General features: G+C 43.0%; 1 protein-coding gene and 1 non-coding gene across 2 annotated transcripts in view; one reads left to right on the plus strand and one right to left on the minus strand.

The window, feature by feature from the left end:
* cdc42ep4b (CDC42 effector protein (Rho GTPase binding) 4b) overlaps positions 1-12,013 on the plus strand; it is a 28,487-nt gene extending 16,474 nt beyond the window's left edge. The window contains exon 2 of the mRNA XM_020460972.2: positions 7,425-12,013. Within this exon, the coding sequence (XP_020316561.1) occupies positions 7,651-8,673 (1,023 nt within the window). The 5' untranslated portion in view covers positions 7,425-7,650 and the 3' untranslated portion in view covers positions 8,674-12,013. The remainder of the gene's footprint in view (positions 1-7,424) is intronic.
* On the minus strand, positions 1,789-1,861 carry trnaa-ggc (transfer RNA alanine (anticodon GGC)). The gene has a single exon. It is a non-coding gene; the product is annotated as a tRNA-Ala (tRNA).
* Positions 12,014-25,941: the final 13,928 nt, after the last annotated feature.

Here is a 25,941-nt window from a genome sequence, read left to right on the forward strand (position 1 = left end):
GGTTTCTAAAAGCAGTCAACTAGCGCAGCGGGGGGAGGCAGGCAGACTAGTAGTGAGTCTGTTTTTTTTTGGAAGCCCCTAGCTGCTGACTGATGGCAGGATATGGAAAGAATAAAAACATCTCTCTCCTGCAGTCCGCCACAGGAACACGTGGCTGAAATGTGTTACATGCGATCAACAGTTAACGGTTAGCTAGCAGTGCAGTGGTGAGGATATAACAAGGGATGAACAACAATAATCTAACCGCAAGTTACATGAGATGGATTTGAACCATGACACTGGGGGAAATGGATAGTGGGGTGGGTGTGGAGGGTAGGGTGTGTGTGCTGGAGAGGGGGCCACCCAGAGTAGAGTAACACACTGCTGGCTAGTTGCTGGTTGAGGCATGCTGAAGTTATGTTCCCTTGTTGAACATGCTCCACTTAATTCTCCTGTGGGTTGTTTCTGTGTGCATGCGCCCTGTTAGGTGGGTTTAGACACACACTTCCTATAGTGTTCCTGCTGAGGTGTGTCTATTTACTCAGTCAGCTGTCCAGGCTTGCCTTGCAGAACTCTCTACATCACTTCACCATGCTGTCCACCAACCTCCTGTGTTAATCAGGTAGCCCACACAGACAGGGATAATGTTACTATACCGCTCTCTTGCCGTCAGCCTGACCCCCATGCTATAGGCTAAAGTTGTTGAGTGTTTTGTATTTGCCACAGGCTATTGACCTTTTCGAGTGTTTTATTCTACAGGTCGTCAGGATAGCCGTGTCCGTTGAAGTTGTCAATTCTGAAAAAAACCCGAGTGTAAACAACATTGCTCTAGTTCAAAGACTTTTCTCACTCGCTTCGACTTTCAACGCATTGAGTGAGCGTTGTTGTAAACAAGCTTAGCTGTGGCTTAGCTGTGGACAAGCCCTACAGGGATTGACCCTAGTAATTATTTACACATTCTGTTTGCTGATAGTTAGTGATGCCTGAGTCAGTACGGACCAGGAGCTGACAACACCATTTCGCCATATAGGGAGGGATAGTTCTCTCACTCTTTATTTCCATAGTTCTTTCTCTCTCATTAGTCATATGAAGGCTAGCCTCAGATAACATACCAACACATTTGGTTGTGAAGATAAACTAGAACAGGTTATGGTGACAATGGCAAGTAACTACTCTGAGAACAATGGGACATTGCGTAGACAAAACACTCTGTGTACATGTGACACTGTGCCCAGAATAACTATTGTTTACATGGCCATTGTCAGATTATACTTGATATGATATTGACATCATGCCTACGTACATCGCCCTGAATTCACCATGTAAGAATACTGTTAGATATTTCCTGGAAACATATCCAGGTCGCAATATTGGTCCATAATTGTTTGGCTTAGATTCAATGGTTTGTATTTAAGTTACAGGAAGGTACAGGTCTATCCATCAAAACATGAAAAACAAGCAATATCAGGTCTACCTGTTATTACCCATATAGGTTGGGTAACATGTCTGCTTCACTGCTGACCTACAGTAATGTCCTTAATGATGCACTTCCATATAGGAGTTACGCCAGTGTTTTATCCAAAAGGCCCAGACTTTTCTGTTTCCATCTAAGCGGGCCGACACCCAGTGTCTCACTTGGGCCAAAGCCAGGGCACGGGTACTTACTCATTTACTGAACAATGGCTTAACAACAGTTGCTTTGTGAGAAGGTGTTCAGTTTTGCTTATTTACATTTGAGTCATTTAGCAGACACTCTTATCCAGAGCAACTTAGTGGATACTTTTTATTTATTTATTATTTTCCAGTACTGGACCCCCATGGGAATCGAACCCACAACCCTGACGTTGCCAGCGTCATGCTCTACCAACTGAGCCACGCGGTGATTTTAAGTGGAAAGGGGGGTACCTAGTCAGTTGCCCAGCTGAATGTATTCAACTGAAATGTGTTTTCTGCATTTAACCCAATTATGCAGATGTTGTTGATTCTGCTCTTCACAAGTTCTCACACTGTCAGCCCTAGCAATAGAAACACAATTTCCTTAGTTTAACACAAGGGTGTACAGAGCAGCATGTTGTGATATGTGTGGACCTGCAGGGCCCATTAAGGTCCCTGATGGCACCGGAGTTGTGAACTTGTTGCCTTTGTTTTAATTCATTTGTAATTTCATTGATGGGCCGTAACAGCTTGCAGCAGCCCCATCCTCCTAATGACATTATAACCTCAATATGGGTTGTTTCTCAAGGCGGGTCAGTGATGGGGAGGGATGGGGGTAGGGGAGCTGAGGGATTTACCAGTTCAAGGTAAACAGAACAGGAATACTCTCATTGGTTAAATGGATTAGACTAGTTATAGCTTTTCACTACACCCTAGTAGTAAGAATGTGGCCTCAGTATTCCAAATTACCACAATTTTAAGTAAGTAGCCTTAAATGTTTTTGCCAAATCGACAGTAATGATCTCATGGGCTTGCGTGTACAAGGCATCGTCCAGGTGTGATATTAACTAAACATGGGTAATGTAATATACCATGTCTAACATAATTACTGTGTTAGGCCATGACATAGTTTACCCGAACATGGCTAACACATGTTGGGAGCATGTAGTATGAGCAATGGTTGTGGAAACCTAAAAGGAAACTACATTTTTTGTTGTTGATTGAGCAAGAATGTCAACTCTTTCTTTTCTTTTTCTTATTAACAGTTAACAGCCGATAACAATGTTAACTAAAATGAGACTATGCCCAGTCAGAATTCAATACTTAACAGGGCATAAAGTATGTTACAGTGACTCTGCAGTTGCGTAAGATCCACTAACTGTTCACAATACACCTGCAGCGCCTTCCCTTCCGCCTCGTGAAAAAGTAATGTTCTCTCTCTCTTTCTGTTGAAAAATTCAGCCCACAACTATGCTAGGTGTGCTTGTTTCTCTCCAAGGTGGTCCAGCTGTGAAAGGAGAGACTGAAGATTGACTTGATGACATTTCTAAAGAGGGATAGTAATCGGTGCGGAACATGATTGGAACATGGTTGTAGGATTGTGGCCTAGCTGGTAAACCAGGAGGATTATCAGAGTATGAGGTTGATTGTGTGTGATATAGAAGTTAATGGGGACGTTCCTGATTAACAGCACAGGCTAAGCTGTACTGGGCTGGCTGCTTTACACGTCCACCGTAGTTCTAGGAACCAAGGAAAATATGGAGAGAAAAATATCCAAGTTAGCACAGTATGGGTCGGGTTAGCCTTTTAGTATGAATCGGGCATTTGATGACGTCATCCTCTGTGTCGGTGCCCTGGCGCGAGGGCGACCATAACAATCTGTTAATCATCCATAGACCTTTCTGTCAGTTGGATCTGCTAACATGTGATGCTTTGAGTGCTTAAAGATGCACTATGCAGAAATCACTCCGCCATGTCCTGGTTGCTAAAACTCGAATAGTTCGCATAATTTCAGTTCGTGACAAAATCAGATAGCATAGTGTAGAGAATCATTGTACCATCTAAACCGCAGTGAAATATTTTCCATAGTCAAACATTTTGTTTCAGCTGTTTTGAAGCTGGTATACAAAACCTAAACTAAAAGACGGAAAAAATCAACTTAAGAACGGGCAGCATAGAAATGTCATACACAACAGATGTACTGCTTCTGCTTTTTAGACTTTGCTTTCAAGTAGAATGATCGATCTATAACTCCCATTTCTATGTGAATTTGGTCGGGTGGCTCCAAAGTGTGTTACATAAAGTCACCATCGCTGGCTAATGCGTTGGCATGACGCTCAGATTCAAAACGCAGATTGAGCACACGTTCCACTCATTCTCGTCTCCACCCAGTTTATCTAGTTACTGAAATGAATCTGGACACCATATTTGAAGTTGAACAAAGATTTGTGATCTCATATGTGTTTCTCTAAGTCTGGAGTGCAGCTAGCAGGGCCTGCTCCACTAGTCCAGGTCTGGGCAGCATTTGAAAGATTACTGAGATGGAATCCAGACGCCGGCTGTGTTTTTAGATCGTGTGGGTGTGGGGAGCAGCATATTTTGGGACATACAGCTTGGTTGTCGATTCCCAAGTGACTACTCTTACCCATCCATGCATGACGCACTAGGCAAAGAATCAAATGGCCTGGCTTTTGCTTTTAGTAGTATTTTTATAGTTGTCTGGACTTTTCACTGAGGTGAAATGGTGCTCAACGTTAACTGCCCAGCTTTGTCGCCCCTGGCCTGCAACGAAGGGGCTACAAATAGGCAATCCATTTGGAATGTTTTGAGCTTGATGTGGAATGTCTGTGGCTTCGTATAGCTTGCATGATTTATGTAAACTCCTATTGAAAGGATGTAATTGAAGATGACAGTGCTGCCTGGAGTCTTCTCCTCTCCTTTTGTCATGGGGGGGGGGGGGGGGGGGGGGGGGGAGAGATTATGGGCCATTTCTTATAAGGACCCAAGGTGTGAGGTTCGGCCCTTTTGATATTTGAGGAGAACCGACTGATCTTTTATCCAGAGTATGAATATCTTCTAATGATGAATCACATCAAACGCATTCCATTGCCTCTAGTTTAGCAGTCCTATTGTGGTATTCTACCTCTTATTCCACTCTGAGCCCAACAGGTAGGGACTGAGACATGGCATGCATCCCATATGACACCCTATTCCCTTTATAGTACTCTGCTTTGACCAGAACCCATAAGGGATAGGATTCCATTTGGGACTGAGATGGTTCTATGGCAGGCAGCCATGAGTAAAAGGTGATGTCACCCTGGAGGGGATAAGGGCCACTATCTGAGGCTTACGGGCAGGAAGTTAGCTAGCTGGGCAGCCAAGCAGTACTTGGCCTAAGGTCGCCATGGAGACCTGGGCAGAGAACTAGTTAAGGGCAGGGAGGGACACATGAGGAGTCTTGACTGAAATCCAGGACAGGGCACTCTCTGTTGTCAATCCATGTTGCCAAGTCTCCCTAGTTGGCTGCTTCCTCCTGGCCTAGCAAACATGGGCATGGGTACTCTGTGTAGGCTATTACCAGGTAGTAAACTTAACTGCTGTTGTTGACAGTGACATATTGTCTTGCTTTTGCTTTTTCAGCCTTATTGAAAATGTCAACCTATTAAATCTTACACTACGATTGGCAAGCAACGTGTTGTTGTATTAAAGTGTTATGATTATATAAGTGGGTTGTCCTTTGCCTGCAGTGATACACTACACAGCTAAGGTCATAGGCCTGCACATTAAATGAGACCGAGACGCTGACATGTGGAGGAGAAGCAGGCCAGCTGGAGGATTGCGTTCTCATGCATAGTGAGTTGTGTAATAATATGTCTGGATAATAATGGGTAATGATGGATCACCCTGCAGTAATGTAAGCTAGGCCTACTTAAGAGACTCTTAGCCACAAGAGCACAATGTGAGGTTTCACAATTGTGTCCCTTGAAAGCTGTGATGACCAAGCTAATTCGTTTGGTTGTTTTTGAAACAATTTGATCTTTCATAATGGCTAAAGTGTTTCAGTTGTTGGTGAAGACGTAATACAAACTATTACGTTTCTACTTTTGCAAACCTCTTGTGCAGTCATTCATGCTCAGTTTTAGTCTCCTTGCTCATATTTTCATTGTGTCTGTCTAAATGGGAATTCTTTCTTGAGGGGGCTAAACCTCTACACCCTAATGACTGAGGAAGGATTATTGAATAAAAAGGTTCATCCATGGTAGGCAGACAAGAAGATAATTGAGTTGTCCTTAGGGATGTTCTGTCCTTTTGAAAGGAGAAGAACTGGGTTAACACGGCTATCAAAAAGCTGTCTGTTCTCTCTGCTGCTTCAGTTGCCTTTTCAGTCGAATCGGCCCTTGTTGTCTTAGATGTAAAAGTTTGAAGGAGACCCTGTTTTTGGAATATTGTTACCTGAGGCCCCATTTCATCCAGAGGTATGAACACACGAGACCAGAGAGGAGGCCTGTGAAGTGTGTGTGCGCATGCATGCAGGCTGCTGCCCTACTTGAGGGAAAAGACAAAAAGCCACCAACTTTGCTGATCTGTCCACTCACACCATTATGTTTTGGGATCGTGTCACCATTGACCCAGCAATGAAACACCAGACCGATTGGCCTGGTTAAGCAGGCCAATCGGTCTCACCAGGTTCTGAAACGGCCCATATTGTCTGGCTTATTGAGTAATAGGTCATAGTGCTGCCGGGTTGCAGATCAAAATATCTGCTGTGAAATCCAGAGCACGTAAGCAGTACATAATTTTTTAAATTTTACCTTTATTTAACTAGGCAAGACAGTTAAGAACAAATTCTTATTTTCAATGACGGCCTAGGAACAGTGGGTTAACTGCCTGTTCAGGGGCAGAACGACAGATTTGTACCTTGCCAGCTCGGGGATTTGAACTTGCAACCTTCCGGTTACTAGTCTAACGCTCTAACCACTAGGCTACCCTGCCGCCCCACATCATCTCCAAATGGCAGTGCTGTAGGCTTATCAGGGTCCCTGACTCTAATCACAATTTAAGTTCTGAACACAGTGATCAGTCACGCCATGCTTTCAGTAATGCAAGTCACCTTTGACCATATGGACGATGTGGCGGTGGGAGTAAGCTTTAAACAACCTCTTAAAGGTGTGTGAAATGAGAGCCACACACGGAGGGAGAGAAAAAGCCAAGACCGAGTTGATCTGCCGGTGACAGAAGGGTGCGAGCAGAACAATAGTCAGTCAGTGACAGTGATCTGTTGCTCTAAATTAATCCAAGCTGCTGAAGAAATGATGCTCCTCTCCATTCCTTTTTCCATCCTGTCTTTATCCCTGGCAGCTGGAGCCACTGGGCTCTCAGTATCCTGGGACCATAGGGTCATGTAACAAAGGGAGGCATGCAGGGGCCCAAATGGGAACTGCAGCAGTGGAGCAGAGTACTGTATTGGCAGCGCGGACTTCAGACGACAGACAGCCGCCTCCTAAAAATTGAAAAGCTAAACTGATTAATATTCCGGCTGCCGCTTTTAAACAATATTTCAACATTTTTGGGAGCTTGGAAGTACCATTTTTAAGAAATCAAGTATGGTCATGAATACCAATGTATTACAATCAAGGACTTGTGTGTTTCCCAGTTTTTTAAAACTTGGAAGGTGAACGAGTTTCAGTTAAGTGAGAAAAAAATGAACCACTCAACTGGAGGTTTTATTTAAAAGGCCCGGCCTGGCATCAAAAGTTTCCACATTTGAGGCACAGCGGCATAGATTAAGAAAGTTGTCTTGATTCTGTGCCTCAGATGCAATCAGCAGCGATTGGAAATAGTTGCTGTTTACTGTCATTTCCAGTTTGCTTCCAGTCCAAAGGAATAAAATGACAAAGCCACTCTGTGTTAAGTTAGTTTCCATGTTCCCTGCCAACTTTGAGGATCTGAGTTGGTTTGCATAGGTCTTGTAATGTGGTTTTAATGTGTCCTCTCTTCTGTTATTCCCTTAGGTTGATTTGTGGATTATCTGCACCAGACCTCAACATAGCTGTTTGCCAGACCACAATGGCTGTGTACTCCAGACACCTGGATTTCTCCTTGCCTTGACAATCCAGTTTACAATTAACCGTGAGAAAGACACAAACATCTCATAATACTTAGCATCAACCAGGAGTTTCTTTGTTGAACTGTTCCTGTTGAGTATTATATCACTGAGTGACTTCATCAGACATCACCATGCCTATCCTCAAGCAGCTAACCTCGAACCAGTCCAAGCGTCGCTCCCGAGTCGACCTGACTGCAGAGATGATCAGCGCCCCTCTCGGGGACTTCAGACACACCATGCATGTGGGTCGTGGCGGAGATGCCTTTGGGGACACCTCATTCCTCAGTACCCGGTCTGGGGAGCCCCCTAAAGAACCAGCTCCAGAGGTGCAGCAGAGCTCCCCTGGACCTGTCCCCAAACCAGGCCTGCTGTCCCGAACCTTCAGGAGCAGTAAACGCTCCCAGTCGGTGAACCGTGGTGAGAACGCGTTGGCTCCCCCTGGTGGCTCGCCAAACTTTGTGAAAAATGCCATCTCCCTGCCCTACCTCAACGACGAGGACGCGGGCAGGATGGGCGGTGGTCCCCCGATGCCCAAGAGCGTCTCCTCCAGCCCTCTGAAGAAGCTGCCCGAGGTCGAAGGAATCAGAAAACCGATCAACGGTGCCGCGGCCATGGACCTGGAGTTCGAGGAGCGGAACTTCGGCGAACTGACTGACCTGCCACCGTCCCATCTTCGAGGTGGTGGGATGAAGCATGCGGAATCCATCATGTCGTTCCACATCGACCTGGGTCCCTCTATGCTGGGGGACATCCTCAGCGTCATGGAGAAGAAGGGCTGGGAGGAGGACGACCTGGGATACGAGGAGGGGAAGGGCAGCGAGGGCCGTGGGTCACCCCCCCTCAGTCCTCCCACCACGGAGGACAATGTTGAGGACCAGGTAGATCTACAGCCGCCAGTCAGGCCCCCACGCAGCACCTATCCCCAGCAGAAAATCATGGCAGACCCCCCCTACACTCCTCCCAGGAACTACCACAGCCACCTGGACAGCTGCTCTTTTTCCTCTTCCGGCTCCGCCGCTCTTGAGGAGAAACCACTCCACCACCTGCAGGAGGGGGACACGGACAGCGCCAAGTACAGCTCTCCAGGTGTTGGGGGGGAGGATGACAAAGACTTCTCCTTTATGGACGAGGACGAAGATGAAATCAGGGTGTGAAACAGAACAGGGCTGTAACACCACCGACACAGAACGTGATTTATAAAGACACCAGAACATGGTTTGCGAGGACACGGATGGAGACTAGTATTCTTCATGAGTTTTGAAGCTACTACAAGCCTGGGAGGGAAGGGTTGGTGCACCTACATTTTTACATATGGATCTATCCAGAGAATCTCTATGTGCACACCTTATTCTGCTTTACTTCCTGTATTAGGATTCAATCACTCACCATCTGTTACTGAGCCTTATTCACTTCCTTTTGTAGAAATACGATCTGTCATTATGATGTTCCAATATGTCATCAGTGTGTTTATGCTTTAAGGGGGCACATCTCAAGGATCTCAACCCTCATATCCACTTATATCCAACATGAACATATCCCACCCACGCCCCCATTGTCTTTTCATCCAGAGGATTTCCCTTCCCTAACATTCCTTATAGCGCATTAATAAGGAAGGGAAAGCCAACCACCAACCAGCGGTCACTGATCGTCACATTCTTTAACAGAGGAAGTATGGAGGTTGACCGAGGTCACTTTTGATCAAACGGCAGTCCTCCTCGAGGGAGGTGTGATGCGTTAGGTGGAGGCCGGGTCATATGATGTAATGGGATGAACGGTATGTTTCTCACACAGCTTTGGAGGGGGGAAATAAACTGAAGAACAGAAAAGTATCCCAGGGTTTAGCTAGCGTAGCCGCATAGCCTTGGGGCCATGAATTAATTGTGTGTGTTGAGTGTAGTGAGAATCGTGAGATGCAGTTAAAATATTGGTTTGTTAATGTTATTTTTTTTCTTTTTTTCCCCTACGTTTATACATTGTATGCACATACATAATTGATAAGTTGGTCTTCTAGCAGGTTCTAAATCAATTTCACAACTTGGTGGATCATTATTCTAACCATTAGTCAGCTTTAGTGTCAACTGTTCACTTACAATGGACCAGTTTTCTAAACATGCTCTATACATACCCAGCACACTCTGATGTCATAAATGAGGCAAAAGTTTAATTTGTTAGAAACTACTTATTGGATGTGCCCTGTTTTTTTAAGTCACCATCATTTTGATTTATAGGGAGCTTTGTTAAAGTTAGGCTTGGATGAACTAAAGATCTCCAAAATCCTCCCCAAGGTACTATCCAACCCAGTGAGCCAATTTAGGCCTTAGCTTTAGAGTTGTTTTGTTAGGCCCATGAGTCCATGACACTTTGTTAGCTCAGATCAATGGACTCAGTAGAAACATAGAAACACACACTGATCTCAGTCATATATCCCCTGCTCGCACTGCCAAGGTATAGCAAGATGGCTCACTCCCTAAAACACTATTGTACATAAAGAATCACTTTTATTTAATTTTCATGTACATTTTTTTCTATTTTTGTTTTTGTTTTGCTTGACTTATTATTAAGGACAAATGTACATTTCGCTAAGAAAATGTGCCCTTTTTGTTGCCGCTATCGTGTCCAGTAGCACTTTTTATTGTACATGTGTTTTAGAAACTGATTTTTAAAAGACAATTTACAGGAGCAGAGAAAGTGGTTGTGAACAAGAGTGGTGACCGTACAGTAGTAGACTGTCATGTCTACAGATGTAGGATCTTAATTTGAGCCAGTTTGCTACAAATAATCCTGCAGCAACAGGAAATGGGAATTACATTAGGAAATGTGGATTATAATTCATCTACATTTTTGTAGGGGTTGATACATTTTTAATAAGGGAAAATCAAGTCTGACATTTCAAAGTGGAAATTAAACTTCAAAGCCTTTTTAAACCTTGAATACACTACAACTTTTACATTTCCTGCATCGCAGGAAGTTCTGCAACAGGGTGATCTAATTAAGATACTATATCTGTATGTGGTCATCTCTTGCCCCACACACACCACAGGCTTGTAGGATCAGCAGGTTAGGAGCAAGAGGAGAGACGTCTGAAGGGAGGAGGATATAAGTAATAAGAGAACACTAGTGATAAGTGACTGTTACCCACCTCTCTCCATTGCGCCATGCAGGCCTGGGCTACTGTAGGAGAAGATTCAATCAACACCATCTGGCTTCACTCCACCCTCTCATTCATAAACATATTTGGCTGATTGGTCGGTAACTGACCCAACGACTCATCCATTCATGAGTCACATGTCTGGGAAAGGACAGGTGCACCTGTTTAGTTTCTCCTACAGTCGTGCATCCCAAATGGCACCCTATTCCCTAGATAGAGCACTACTTTTGACCAAGGCCCATATAGCAAATAGGGTTCCTTTTGAGATGCATGCAGTGTGACTAGGTTCCCCCTCCCCCCCTCACTGACATTCATTCATTTGGTCAGATTATGATCTCATCTGTTATGGTAAAGCAGGAAGTACCTGCTCAATCCTTCCTGGGTCCCTGAGTAATCTATTGCCTTTATGCCTGTGAAAGGAAATTATATTTGTGACACTGGGGGAGCACTGTTCTTGTTTCCTGTTATGGTGTTGGTTGGGCAAGGGAGGGAGGGAGGGGAGGGGAGGGGGGGCACACATTATCCTATGGTGTTGAAGTGAGGGTAGGGACAATTCCAGGATGTGACATCACTCAGCCATGCGTTCATGCTATGTATGTCAGTTCCATGTGTACATGTCTATTAAAGAGATCAGTCGAGTTCATTGATTAAAATGACCAGATGTAAATGTGCCAATTATGTAATAGTCAACCTTTTTGACATTTTGATTTTTGAATGACACATTTACAGGCTACAGCAGTATAGGCTACTTACGATAATTCTCAGGCCTCTCGCACTGTTAATTTGTAAATGGGTCAAATTTGGGATTGCTTTGTTATTTGAAACTCTGTTGCTTGTTCCATTTGTTGTAGAATTTGTCCATGGAAAGTGGGTTGAGCTGCTGTAATCTCTTCTGTTCTTACCCAATATGGGGATATTTTCATCTGTCAAAACACTCCTTCCTTTTCACCACCATGTTATTTGCTGCTGATGAGAAGTAGTTAAATACTAATTGTATCATCTATGAAAAATGGTGACTATTGCTATGTTTCGTTATAGGCATTATGGCATAGTGACGCTAATGTAATAGCCATCAGAAGGTAAAGTGGCTTTCAACTGCAAGCGGATTTCAGTGTCCTGGCCTGAGGTAAAAAGGGGAAAGGATTGTTCTTTTTCAGTCTCAGCTGTAGAATGTTACATTTTATTTTCCTTCTGTGGCTACAGTTTTTATGCCAAGTATGTGCTATTTTTCTTCTTTCTCTCGTTCTACTGTATATTAATATATATTTACCTCTCTCACTCTTCCTCTTCTGAAATAACAGCTATATTTTTCAATAAAAAGAGAAAGCTGGTAATCTTTACCAGGAGCAGTGTTGTGGCTTATTTCACATTCTATGTTGTCTGTCACTACAGGAGCTTTTTCAGTGGGAAAATACTTATGAGTCAGTTCACGTTTTATTTACCCAATTTAAGATTTACACGCATAAGGAGCCTGAGGCGACTTGTTAGACACTGGTATTCACACAAAGCAGTGTTAGATGCTCCTCTCCAAAAATTCCACACAGTGAAGCATACAAAGACAGCCGATCTGTTTTTTTCCCCCAAGTTAATGTCACGTTCACATGTACAATGAAATGCCTTTTTGCAAGCTTTGAACCCAACAATGCAGTAATCAATAACATAATACAAAAAAACTGTGCATTTGGAAAGTATTCAGTATCCTTGACTTTTCCCACATTTTGTTACGTTATAGCCTTATTTTAAAATGGATTAAATAGCTTTTGTTCCCCTCATCAATCTACATACAATACCCCATAATGACAAAGCAAAAACTTTTTTACTTTTTTTCTTTTGCCAGCTACAAATTTGGAGCACCTGTATTTGGGGAGTTTCTCCCATTCTTTCTGAAGACCCTCTCAAGCTCTCAGAATGGATGGGGAGCGTCGCTGCATAGCTATTTTCAGGTCTCTCCAAACGTTTTCGTTCGTGTTCAAGTACAGGCTCTTGCTGGGTCACTCAAGGACATTGAGACTTGTCACAAAACCACTCCACCACTGTCTTGGCTGTGTGCTTAGGGTTGTTGTCCTGTTGGAAGGTGAACCTTCACCCCATTCTGAGGCCTTGAGTGCTCTGGAGCAGGTTTTCTTCAAGGATCTCTCTCTGTACTTTGCTCTGTTCATATTTTCCTCAATCCTGACTAGTTTCCCAGTCCCTGCCTCTCAAAAATATCCCCAGAGCATGGCATGATGCTTCCACCACCATGCTTCACCGTAGGGATGGTGCTAGGTTTCCTCCAGATATGACGCTTGGCATTCAGACCAACGAGTCCAATCTTGGTTTCCCATGGTCAGAGTCCTTTAGATTATTTTTGTTAAACTCCAAGTGGGCTGTCATGCCTTTCACTGAGGAGTGGCTTCCATCTGGCCACTCTACCATAAAGGCCTGATTGGTAGAGTGCTGCAGAGATGGTTGTCCTTCTGGAAGGTTCTCATCTCCACAGAGGAACTCTGGAGCTCTGTCAGAGTGACCATCGGCTTCTTGGTCACCTCCCTGACCAAGGCGGCCAGCTCTAGGAATAGAGTCTTGGTTGTTCAAACCTTGTTAACATTTAAGTATGGTGGAGGCCAGTGTGTTCTTGGGGACCTTCAATGCTGCTGAAATGTTTTGGTACACCTCCCCAGATCTGTGCCTCGACACAGTCCTGTCTCGGAGCTCTATGGACAATTCCTTCAACTTCATGGCTTGGTTTTTGTTCTGACATGCACTGTCAACTGTGGGACCTTTATATAGACAGACAAGTGTGTGCCTTTCTAAATCATGTCCAATCAATTGCATTTACCACAGGTGGAATCCAATCAAGTTGTAGAAACATGTCAAGAATGATCAATAAAAACAGGATGCACTTGAGCTCAATTTCGAGTCATCGCAATGGGTCTTTCTAAAAACCTGTTTTTACTTTGTCAGTATTGTGTGTAGATTGCTGAAATTTTCAAAAATCCTTTCAGAATAAGGCTGTAACGTAACAAAATGTGGAAAAAGAGAAGGGGCCTGAATACTTTCCAAATGCACTGTAAGGTAGAAAAATAACATAAGAAAAAAGAACACGAGAAAGTAAGCATACTATATACAGGGTCAGTCAGTTCCAGTAACCATATTTACAATGTGCAGGGATACTGGAGTGATAGAGGTAGATACAGTATGTAAGGTGACTAGGCATCGGAATATATGACAAATAGAGTAGCAGCAGCATGTATGTGAGTGTGTTTGTGTAGAGTCTGGATAAATGTGCAGTTGAAGTCGGAAGTTTACATACACCTTAGCCAAATACATTTAAACTCAGTTTTTTGCAATTCCTGTCATTTAATCTGAGTAAAAATTCCCTGTCTTTGTTCAGTTAGGATCACCAATTTATTTTAACAATGTAAAATGTCAGAATAATAGTAGAGAGAATTATTTATTTCAGCTTTTATTTCTTTCATCACATTTCCAGTAGGTCAGAAGTTTACATACACTCAATTAGTATTTGGTAGCATTGCCTTTAATTGTTTAACTTGGGTCAAACGTTTCAGGTTGCCTTCTACAATAAATTTGGCCCGTTCCTCCTGACAGAGCTGGTGTAACTGAGTCAGGTTTGTCGGCCTCCTTGCTCGCACACGCATTTTCAGTTCTGCCCACAAATTTTCTATAGGATTGAGGTCAGGGCTTTGTGATGGCCACTCCAATACCTTGACTTTGTTGTCCTTAAGCCATTTTGCCACAACTTTGGAAGTATGCTTGAGGTCATTGTCCATTTGGAAGACCCATTTGCGATCAAGCTTTAACTTGCTGACTGATGTCTTGAGATGTTGCTTCAATATATCCACATAATTTTCTTCCCTCATGATGCCATCAATTTTGTGAAGTGCACCAGTCCCTCCTGCAGCAAAGCACCCCCACAACATGATGCTGCCACCCCTGTGCTTCATGGTTGGGATGATGTTCTTCGACTTGCAAGCCCCCCCTTTTTCCTCCAAACATAATGATGGTCATTATGGCCAAACAGTTATTTTTTTGTTTCATCAGACCAGAGGAAATTTCTCCAAAAAGTACAATCTTTGTCCCCATGTGCAGTTGCAAACCGTAGGTTTTGGAGCAGTGGCTTCTTCCTTGCTGAGGACTCATTTTTGCTGTGGATATAGATACTTTTGTACCTGTTTCCTCCAGGATTTTCACAAGGTCCTTTGCAGTTGTTCTGGGATTGATTTGCACTTTTCGCACCAGAACGCATCTCCTTCCTGAGCGGTATGATGGCTGCGTGGTCCCATGGTATTTATACCTGCGTACTATTGTTTGTACAGATGAACATGGTACCTTCAGGTGTTTGGAAATTGCTGCCAAGGATGAACCAGACTTGTGGAAGTCTACAATTTTTTTTCTGAGATCTTGGCTGATTTCTTTTGATTTTCCCATGATGTCAAGCAAAGAGGCACTGAGTTTGAAGGTAGGCCTTGAAATACATCCACAGGCACACCTCCAATTGACTAAAATGATGTCAATTAGCCTAGCAGAAGCTTCTAAAGCCATGACATCATTTTCTAGAATTTTCCAAGCTGTTTAAAAGCACAGTCAACTTAGTGTATGTAAACTTCTGACCCACTGGAATTGTGATACAGTGAAATATAACTGAAATAATCTGTCTGTAAACAATTGTTGGAAAAATTACTTGTGTCATGCACAAAGTAGATGTCCTAACCGACTTGAAATTGGTGGAGTGGTTGAAAAACGAGTTTTAATGACTCCAACCTCAGTGTATGTAAACTTCCGACTTCAACTGTATATGCATATTATGTGTGTTTGAGCAAATTATGAAGTGAGTGTTTGTGTATTTGTAGCAGCTACTCTTCCTGGGGTCCAGCATAATTAAGGCATATATACACATTTGAAACAGATTTCACAACACACCAAGTGTGTGCCATCTGGCCCCTACTCCACTACCACATATCTACAGCACAAAATCCATGTGTACGTGTGTGTGTATACTGTGTGTGTATACTGTGTATGTCATCGTGTGTGTATGCATGTGTCTGTTCCTGTGTTTGTGTTGCTTCACAGTCCCCGTTGTAACATAAGGTGCATTTTTATCTGTTATTAAAATCTAATTTTACTGCTTCCATGAGTTACTTGATGTGGAATAGAGTTCCATCTAGTCATGGCTCGATGTGGTACTGTGCGCCTCCCATAGTCTTTTCTGTACTTGGGGACTGTGAAGTGACATCTTGTGGGGTATGCATGGGTGTTTTGGCTGTGTGCCAGTAGTTAAAACAGACAGCTCGGTGCATTCAACATATCAATGCCTCTCACAAGTACTGTAGTGATGAAGTCAATCTGTCCTCTACTTTGAGCCAGGAGAGATTGACATGCATACATGATGTACTGGGTTGTCAGCACCACCCTTTATAGCCTACCCTCACCACCTGGGGTCGGCCCGTCAGGAAGTTAAGGATCCAGTTGCAGAGGGATGTGCTCAGTCCCAGGGTCCTAAGCTTAGTGGCGAGTTTGGAGAATACAATGGTGTTGAACTCTGAGCTGTAGTCAATGAAAAGCATTCTCACATAGATATTCCTCTTGACTAGGTGGATGAGGGCAGTGTGGAGCACAGTTGAGATTGCGTTGTCAATGGATCTGTGTGCAAACTGGAGTGGGTCTGGGATGATGGAGTTGATGTGTGCCATAACCAGTCTTTCAAAACACTTCATGATTACAGATGTGAGTGCTACAGGGCGGTAGTCATTGTGGCATGATGCCTTAAGAGTTCTTGGGTAAAGGAATGATGGTGGTCATTTTAAAACATGGGGATTACAGACTGGGACAAGGAGAGGTTGAAAATGACCGTAAATATGCCTGCTAGATGTTTTGCACATACTCTGAGAACGCTCCATGGAATACTGTCAGGCCCTGCGGGTGATTACCTGATTAAAGACCTTACTCGTGTTGGCCTAGGAGAGCGAGATCATCCAGTCCTCTGGGTCCGTGACGGCCCTCACACTCGGCATGATGTTGATATTGTCAGAGCGTGCGTAAAATGCATTAACTTCGTTTGGTAGAGAGATATCGTTGAGAAGATCACGACTGGGTATTCCTTTATAATCCATAATAGACTGCAGCCCCTGCCACATGCGGCAGGTGTCGGAACCTGATTCCACCTTAATCATATATTGTTCCTTGGCTCGTTAGATGGCTCTGTTTTCTTACCAAATCAACCTCATACTGTACAATGCACTCCATACCAATACAGCTATTCTAGCTTGTCTATGCTTACAGGATGTCATTATTAATGATCTGTATAGTTTAAAGAATAAGTCGATTGTATTGTGTTGGCTCTGTCAGACAGATACAGTAGGGTACAGATGACTAATTCCAGAGAATTGTCAAGCGTACTTTTCCTTGCTGACAAGGAAAAATACAAGGCACCTACACAGTCAGATTGGGATTGGGTTCATAAGCATTGTACTTTCCATATTTAGCAACTCTGATTTAGGTCTAAATGTCATCCATTAGGCCGATTGGAGGGCACAGAATAAGTGCGACAAAAGGCCTACATGAAGCCTGTTGCATAAATCACCATTTCTGCTTTTGGATCATAGCAATGGACTGGATTATATAACATTCATTTTTAATGTAAGTAAGTATTAACTAGAAGACTATTGCTGAATTCAAGTGCATAGGCTACTGTTAGATTTGGATGCAGTCTGCTGCTATTGAAATGACTGAACGTTTAGTAAGAAGTGATCTCATTCCCTGTGTGATCCCATGGCGTGATTGAACCCATGAGTTGTTCAAGTGTGGCAACGCCAATCAGCCCCAGTCACACAATGGCTGCTTTGTGGCAGTGGAGTGCCCAGAACTATCCTGCTGAGAGAGTATGGCATAATATGAGTGTACTTATTAGGAAGAGGAGGTAGCAGGAGTTTATACAGAGAGAGTATGGCATAATTACAATGGTGTTCAAGACTGAAGCTGCATGGGTCTTGGTGACAAGGACAACATGATTGTGTTAATAAATACAGTATCAAACCAAATTAAACATATTTTCTCCACAACATAAGAAGTGAATACAGTTGTATTTCTTTGAATGAAAGGCATAAACTCAGGGAAGCTGAATGCCAATAGGATTGAATGCACACAAACTAGAAGAGTTAGATAGGCTACTGATGATGAGACTCACCTGCCTTATTTGCTATATAGGGAATTAAAATCATCCTGCATCCCTGTCTGTGTTGTTTGCACCTCCTTGCCGGTCCAAATAAAATATCGAAATATTGATTATGTTTTTGACAGAGGCGCACGTCAACAGAAAGACACATCAATCGTATTCAGTTGGTAAGAGACAGACATTCAGTCAATACTAGGAATAGGTTGTCTACCATATAAACTACAATCTATTATCCATTTTTCAGGACCCTGTCTTTCAAAGATAATTTGTAAAAATCCAAATAACTTCACAGATCTTCATTGTAAAGGGTTTAAACACTGTTTCCCAGTTATGAAAACTTAGGACACTAAAGAGGCCTTTCTACGGACTCTGAAAAACACCAAAAGAAAGATGCCCAGGGTCCCTGCTCATCTGTGTGAACGTGCCTTAGGCATGCTGCAAGGAGACATTAGGACTGCAGATGTGGCCAGGGCAATAAATTGCAATAAACGTAATGTGAGATGCCTAAGACAGTGCTACAGGGAGACAGGGCGGACAGCTGATCATCCTCGTAGTGGCAGACCACGTGTAACAACACCTGCACAGGATCTGTACATCCGAACATCACACCTGCGGCACAGGTACAGAATGGCAACAACAACTGCCTGAGTTACATCAGGAACGCACAATCCCTCCATCAGTGCTCAGACTGTCCGCAATAGGCTGAGAGAGGCTGGACTGAGGGCTTGTAGGCCTGTTGTAAGGCAGGTCCTCACCAGACATCACCGGCAACAACGTCGCCTATGGGCACAAACCCACCGTCGCTGGACCAGACAGGACTGGCTAAAAGTGCTCTTCACTGGCGAGTCGCGGTTTTGTCTCACAAGGGGTGTTGGTCGGATTTGCGTTTATCGGCGAAGGAATGAGCATTACACCGAGGCCTGTACTCTGGAGCGGGATCGATTTGGTGGTGGAGGGTCCATCATGGTGTCACAGCATCATCAGACTGAGCTTGTTGTCATTGCAGGCAATCTCAATGCTGTGTGTTACAGGGAAGACATCCTCCTCCCTCATGTGGTACCCTTCCTGCAGGCTCATCCTGACATGACCCTCCAGCATAACAATGCCACCAGCCATACTGACTGTTACTTTTGATTTTGACAACCCCCTTTGTTCAGGGACACATTATTCCATTTCTGTTAGTCACATGTCTGTGGAACTTGTTCAGTTCATGTCTCAGTTGTTGAATCTTGTTATGATCATACAAATATTTACACGTTAAGTTTGCTGAAAATCAACGCAGTTGATAGTGAGAGGACGTTTATTTTTTTGCTGAGTTCATGTGTTATCCCAGCAGAAAAGAGAAATCGGCAAAATAACATTTAGATTCAGAGCAACAACAAACAAACAAAAAATGTATCTGAGCAAATCAGAAACCTTTCAATATATACATTCAAACAATACTTTAAAACCATTTAAATATAAATTGGAAGGTTGTGCAGGACTATGGTCGATGAAGGAACTCATCTACCTGTTTAGACTCTTAGAGTATTTATCTGGTCAATATGTCAGTGTATTATGTCTGTTTGTAATGTGATCGTATTATAAATTGTATTTTTATGTTTAAGGACTCTTGGAAGATTAGTCCAAATGAGGACTAAAAGAGATCACAATAAAACAGAAATCTAAGCAGATAAAGCATCTGAGCGAGCGAAACAGAGCACCTCTGTCTTTGTACATGTAGACCATGTATCTGATGCTGTCTGGACCAAACGAGTGTGGTCTGTCGTTCTATTCCTGGCCAGACACCATCAGTCACATGGGTTACATCTCGCTCACTCAGATGCTTTCTCCGGTGAGTGTGTTTTGTGCAGGATGTGTGACCTGTTGCCACAAGAAAGGTGCAGCCAGGGAAGAGCAAACATCATTATAAATACAACCCACATTTATGTTTATTTATTTTCCCTTTTCTACTTTAACTATTTGCACATAATATGACATTTGAAATGTCTTCATCATTTTGGAACTTTTGTGATTGTAATATTTGCTGTTAATTTTTGTTATTGTTTATTTTACTTTTGTTTATTATCTATTTCACTTGCTTTGGCAATGTTAACATATGTTTCCCATGCCAATAAAACCCTTAAATTGACATTGAAATTTAAATGAGTTTCAGCAGAGAGAAAGAGGTGACGCAAGAGGGCTCACTTTTGCCATAATCTGTCCAGAATAAGCCCAATCCGTTTCTATGGGCATAATATGCAGACCTAAGCTTGTTGCCTGCCTTCCAGCCTTTGGGGCGACCCCCATTGTTAGGGCGGAGACATAACCATCTCGTCATTATATACAGATCTCTGGTTTCAGCCTCTTGCGAATGGGTAAGGAAAGTTGGCGGGTGCACAGTGCACTGTTAGGATGCTGGCCTCCCCTAAAGTAAATTGATGTTTTGCCAAAATTATAGAATTACTCCTGTCTAAATAAAAACATTCACAATACTTTTTTTAAACCTTCATTTAACTAGGCAAGTCAGTTAAGAACAAATTCTTATTTTCAATGACAGACTAGGAACAGTGAGTCAACTGCCTTGTTCAGGGGCAGAACAACAGATTTGTACCTTGTCAGCTCACAGATTTGAACTTGCAACCTTTCGGTTACTAGCCCAATGCTCTAACCACTAGGCTACCCCGCTACCCAAACTTCACCAGAGAGCATGACTTAGCCACAGAGGATCATTAGCTCATTTTTTTTAAAGATAGCTGTGGATTGTTAAAAATCATAGGTGCCTTAGGCCTATGCCTATTTGGGAATCCCACAGCGCAACAAGAAGGGGAGGGGTGTGAGGCGTAGATATGGCGTGTCCAGTGGCGATTTTAGCATGTAAATCTTGTTGGGGCAAACTCAAAAATTATGTTTTAGATGCATGCCAGCAAAACCACTACACAACACAACACTAAACAATACATGATTTGGACTCTAATGGTGACAAATGGTGCCCACAGACTGTTAGGGCCTAGTGACAAATGGTGCCCACAAACTGTTAGGGCCTACATAAAGCTGTCCCAACAGCAGAGTCCCAACAGCAGTCCCAACACATTACCACTGTTACACCTGGCTATCAGCAGAGCCTTGTATGGCAGCGAAACAGTTCATTCAGCCTCATTTACTGCCTTTAAAAAAAACATAGCTGATATGGCTGAATTGCTTAAACAAATGTGGTTTGTACTGACAATTGAGATGTACAAACTATGGCATAAGGGGACGACGAGCGGATAAGAGGCTATCCATAATTTTGATTAAGACATTAATGAGCGAGCGACGACGGACGTAGTCAATATAACTATTTGTTCAGCAGCTTTGAAATGTACAGAGACAGAAGGCAGAACATGTGCCGTTCTTACAGTATTCTCCCTGTACACCAAGTCAGAACCATAGGATAAATAAAGGGAGCATATAAGCAAACAATGAAAGCTCTTACAATATGCGATGATGACATTTATCTAAAACAGGCTATAGGCTACACGTGCACCACCAAGTCAGAAGCGTAGGCTAAATTATGCGGGGGAAGAGGGACCAAATTATTAGGGTGAGGAACATGGGCTATTAACCGCTTACTATACAACATACACTTAGTATTACTTTCTTAGCAACAGTATACATATCTCCCTGGCATATTACATTTATGCAGCAGCATACAATACATTTTTGGACTCATCTTGCTGTGTTGTGCTCACTTGAACAGGATGGTGGCGAGGCAGTCCTTGGTGGGCAAATTTTGTCATCAAACTTTGTCATCAAAGTTTGGCATTCTCTGGATTTATTGTGCTTTCAAGACAACTGGGAACTCTGAAAAAAACAAGATCGAATCATGACGTTAGTGATCTTCAGGTCGGAGCTCTTGAAAAAGCCAGAGTTCCCAACTTGGAATTCTGAGCTGGATGACCGTTCAAAACATATTTTGCCAGTTGGAGCTCGAGTTCCCAGTTGTCTTTAACTCACTGGAGTCTAAGATTTCCCAGTTCCGAGTTTCCAGTTGTTTTGAAAGCAGGAGAATTCATGCTTGATTGACAGCATGGCCAATGTTGAATGTTTATCCTTTTAAGCTAGGAAAAGAGACCCTTAAATCCAGACTTGGACCACACATCCACTCCACTGAATAGCAGGCTAGTGATTGCTTTGCAATGCTTGCAGTTAGCCACTGATTCCTTCCAAACCATTAATTGTTAAAATTGCAATTTCCAACATGTTGTGTAATGTTTATGTCCAATAGCCGATGAGCACCAATACCTTTTATCTATAACTTCTCTTCATAATTGTTCTTCATATGACAAGGATTGAAACGGATTTGCCTGTTGATTGTCGACTTGGTTCATGATGATAACTGCTAACTTGCTAGCTAAGATTTTGAAAGTATGATGTTGACATGATCAGTCCAATCAAAGCTACTGTAGATATAACGTGATTTGACGTCATTTTATCTGTGGCCAATGACCTTGAGCCTTCTTGCATGGGCACTTCTAATGTAACTCTGTGGCAGCACCCAACGGGCTTGAATTTCCGAGCTCTCCCCGTAGATTTTGCAGTGACGTAGTGTCCTCATGAGTGACAGAACACTGAGGCATTCATGGCACAACTAGAGGACATTACCAACCCCTACGCTCCATATATTCTACTGGCTGCCCCACCACCACAGAAAGCACTGAGCTAGGCAAGAAACTCCTGCATTTTGGAGCTGCCTTACTCAAGAAAGCAATAAAGAGACTTATGTTTGTATGCGGCTTTATTAACTCCCCAAAATTTTGAAACAGTGTTTGCAAACTGATATGTGACACATATTAATGCTAAAATAACATACAAAACAGGCACAGGAGGGGCTCAAAAACAGAGCCCCACCTACCCAGAATGAAGGCTCGCCACTGGGCCGTCTTCTCCAGAATGCATGCACTCTGCTGTCCAGAATGCGCTCAGCTGTCTCCTGCCAATTCTTTCCCATTCATTTCATTGTGTGAATTGTTGCCCTTTGATGTAAAATATGTATCGTTAATCACTTTTCATTTGGTTACATACATTTCTGTTAATGCATATATTAATTAGGCTACAGTGATTTACTGTTCTCATTCTCGGAGTGGAAACATTGTTTGCAGAGCTCACAACCGTTAAGAGCTTTGTCAATCTTTCATTGTCTTTTGTTTGGAGTCCTCGTGAGCAATGATCATGTGTCTGGGTTCTCTGACCTGATAACGCCGAGGGAGCGAGCGTGCCTAAGCACACTTAGAAGTAGCCCTACCTGGCCTGCTGCATGCAAACGTAGGAAAGTGCCCATTTGGCGATGCCTGATTTCTTATTGTCTTAACTCACCACGTCCACCAGTAATCTGTATTTTTTTTATTTACCTTCACACAATGTAAATTAAGTTTGTTTTTTAAACATCCATTGCAAATGATAGTTCCTCAGTACTTGAAAAATATTTCCAACACTCCCGGCCTCGGTAATCACCAAGCCTCGGTGTGAAAGATGATGATCCCATATATCCAGTGGAGACGTCATAAAAAATAAACATCTGTCTGTCCCGAGATCACTGGCGTGGGAAACTCTGAGGGCCCTGAATAGTCTAGTTTATACAATGTTGCAAGTTCGCTAGCAATAGCTCACGTCAAGACAGATAGAAAGGGAGGCAGACAGGCGGAGTCGAGAGTTGAATGTGTTTGAAAGAACCAGAATTTTGATGAGGATATTTTGTACGTTTTTTTGTTGTTGTCGGCTTTAGGCTTTTATGTATTTGACTTAGTTGAAGATGGAAGTTATAGGCCTACTGCTGCATTGGCCTGTAGGCGATCTCTGAGTTCTATCACTCAATCAATCAATCAATAAAATGTATTTAGCTAATTGTTATGGATGGTTCCAAATAAATGTCACTAGAAAACAACTTAAACAAATGCACATGCGGCTACTTTGCTGTTCTTCTGGCTGCACTTTTTGACATGACTGTAAGTTAGCTGTAGTTTGTGAGCTAGCAAGCAAGGGATAAGAACGTTGCCAGTATGGTAATGGCACATTTAGAACAAACGACTGGGTTGCATCCATAGATACAGAACAAAAAGACTGAACGACTGGGTCGCGTCATTAGATACAGAACAAAAAGACTGAACGACTGGGTCGTGTCCATAGATACAGAACAAAAAGACTGAACGACTGGGTCGTGTCCATAGATACAGAACAAAAAGACTGAACGGCTGGGTCGCGTCCATAGATACAGAACAAAAAGACTGAACGGCTGGGTCGCGTCCATAGATACAGAACAAAGACTGAACGACTGGGTCGCGTCCATCGATACAGAACAAAAAGACTGAACGACTGGGTCGTTTCATTAGATACAGAACAAAAAGACTGAACGACTGGGTCGTGTCCATAGATACAGAACAAAAAGACTGAACGACTGGGTCGTGTCCATCGATACAGACAAAAAGACTGAACGACTGGGTCGCGTCCATCGATACAGAACAAAAAGACTGAACAACTGGGTCACGTCATTAGATGCAGAACAAAAAGACTGAACGACTGGGTCGCGTCATTAGATACAGAACAAAAGGACTGAACGACTGGGTCGCGTCTCTAGCAACCCTAGATGTGTGTCGGGACTATATATTGTGGAAGGATAAATGGTATGAATAAATTAATCCAAATAACGTTTTTAATGAAAATATGTCAATCATTATTTGAATATGTTGGTAACCCGTTGTCTAAAAGTGATAATGCCCTCTAAGCCGGTCTCAGGCCTAACAACACCCTGCCAAAATATCCTCCAAACACCGGCTTCTCAGGCATTATCACTTAAATGGACCACAGTGTATCAGTGTCCATATGACAGAGGCTGGTGTTCTAACCGTAGCTGTTTTTTTTCACGTTTTACTTCAGATTTGTATGATTAACCACGTGACAGTGATTTTGAGATATGAAAATGTTATTATTGAAAATGAAAATGTTCCACGAAAATGCACTTATAACAACAACCATAACTTAACATAACACCCAGATCGTAGGATAAATTGTAAACTTCCCCAAACATGAAACTCCAAAAGCTGCCTATGATATTTACCGTAACACCCAAGCGCGTGCACACATAGGAGGTCATGTGAAAAAAACGTGCCCCCAGAGGGCCATCCAACTAATTCGTTCTGACGCCGGCCCTGTTATCCGTGCATGAGTCTCCGAGTCGGCGCTGCTGGTATTAGTATCTACTGCTCCCTAGCGACAAGTAGAGTGTGACATTGAGTACACTGATACAACACTCACGGCAGTCAGGCATTCGGTGCATCGATTCGATGTATCTTTCACTAGGTTGTATTCGAACGAAGAAGCTAAAACTGTTCGTTGTGTTGAATCTTCGAAATGATAAGTAAGAACGCCATAAATGATGTTATTGAAATGAAACATAGGTTAGGCTACACAACTTGAAAGACAATGAAGAGTTAAATGATGTTTTAACTGGCTCACCTTGTGACGTCTGCTTGTTGAGTAGGCTAGCCTGGGCAAACGTTACGTAACTGATATCGAAAAAAGCTACACTTGAAATACTCGAATGATGAAACACTTGAAGCCTAAAAGCATTAGGGTAGCCTATTAAATCCTATATAAATGATGACTGTATTAATTGATTTAGTAAAATGCCTAATTTCCCTTATTTAATATTCCTCTTCTCCAAGCTGTCACGGTGACAGAGATAGGAGGGACAGGCAGGGTTGGGTAGGAACATTTTATAAAGGATTACAAAAAAACGGTAACTGTAATCCGTTACATTACCAGCAAAAATACTGTAATCAGATTACCGATACTTTTGAAAAACTAGATGACTACTTCGACGATTACTTTTAAATCGATTTGGTGGTGGAGGGTCCGTCATGGTCTGGGGCGGTGTGTCACAGCATCATCGGACTGAGCTTGTTGTCATTGCAGGCAATCGCAACTCTGTGCGTTACAGGGAAGACATCCTCCTCCCTCATGTGGTTCCCTTCCTGCAGGCTCATCCTGACCCTCCATTATGACAATGCCACCAGCCATACTGCTCGTTCTGTGCGTGATTTCCTACAAGACAGGAATGTCAGTCTTCTGCCATGGCCAGCGAAGAGT

This window comes from Oncorhynchus kisutch, linkage group LG25, assembly GCF_002021735.2.
Source record: "Oncorhynchus kisutch isolate 150728-3 linkage group LG25, Okis_V2, whole genome shotgun sequence".
Lineage (NCBI taxonomy): Eukaryota > Metazoa > Chordata > Actinopteri > Salmoniformes > Salmonidae > Oncorhynchus > Oncorhynchus kisutch.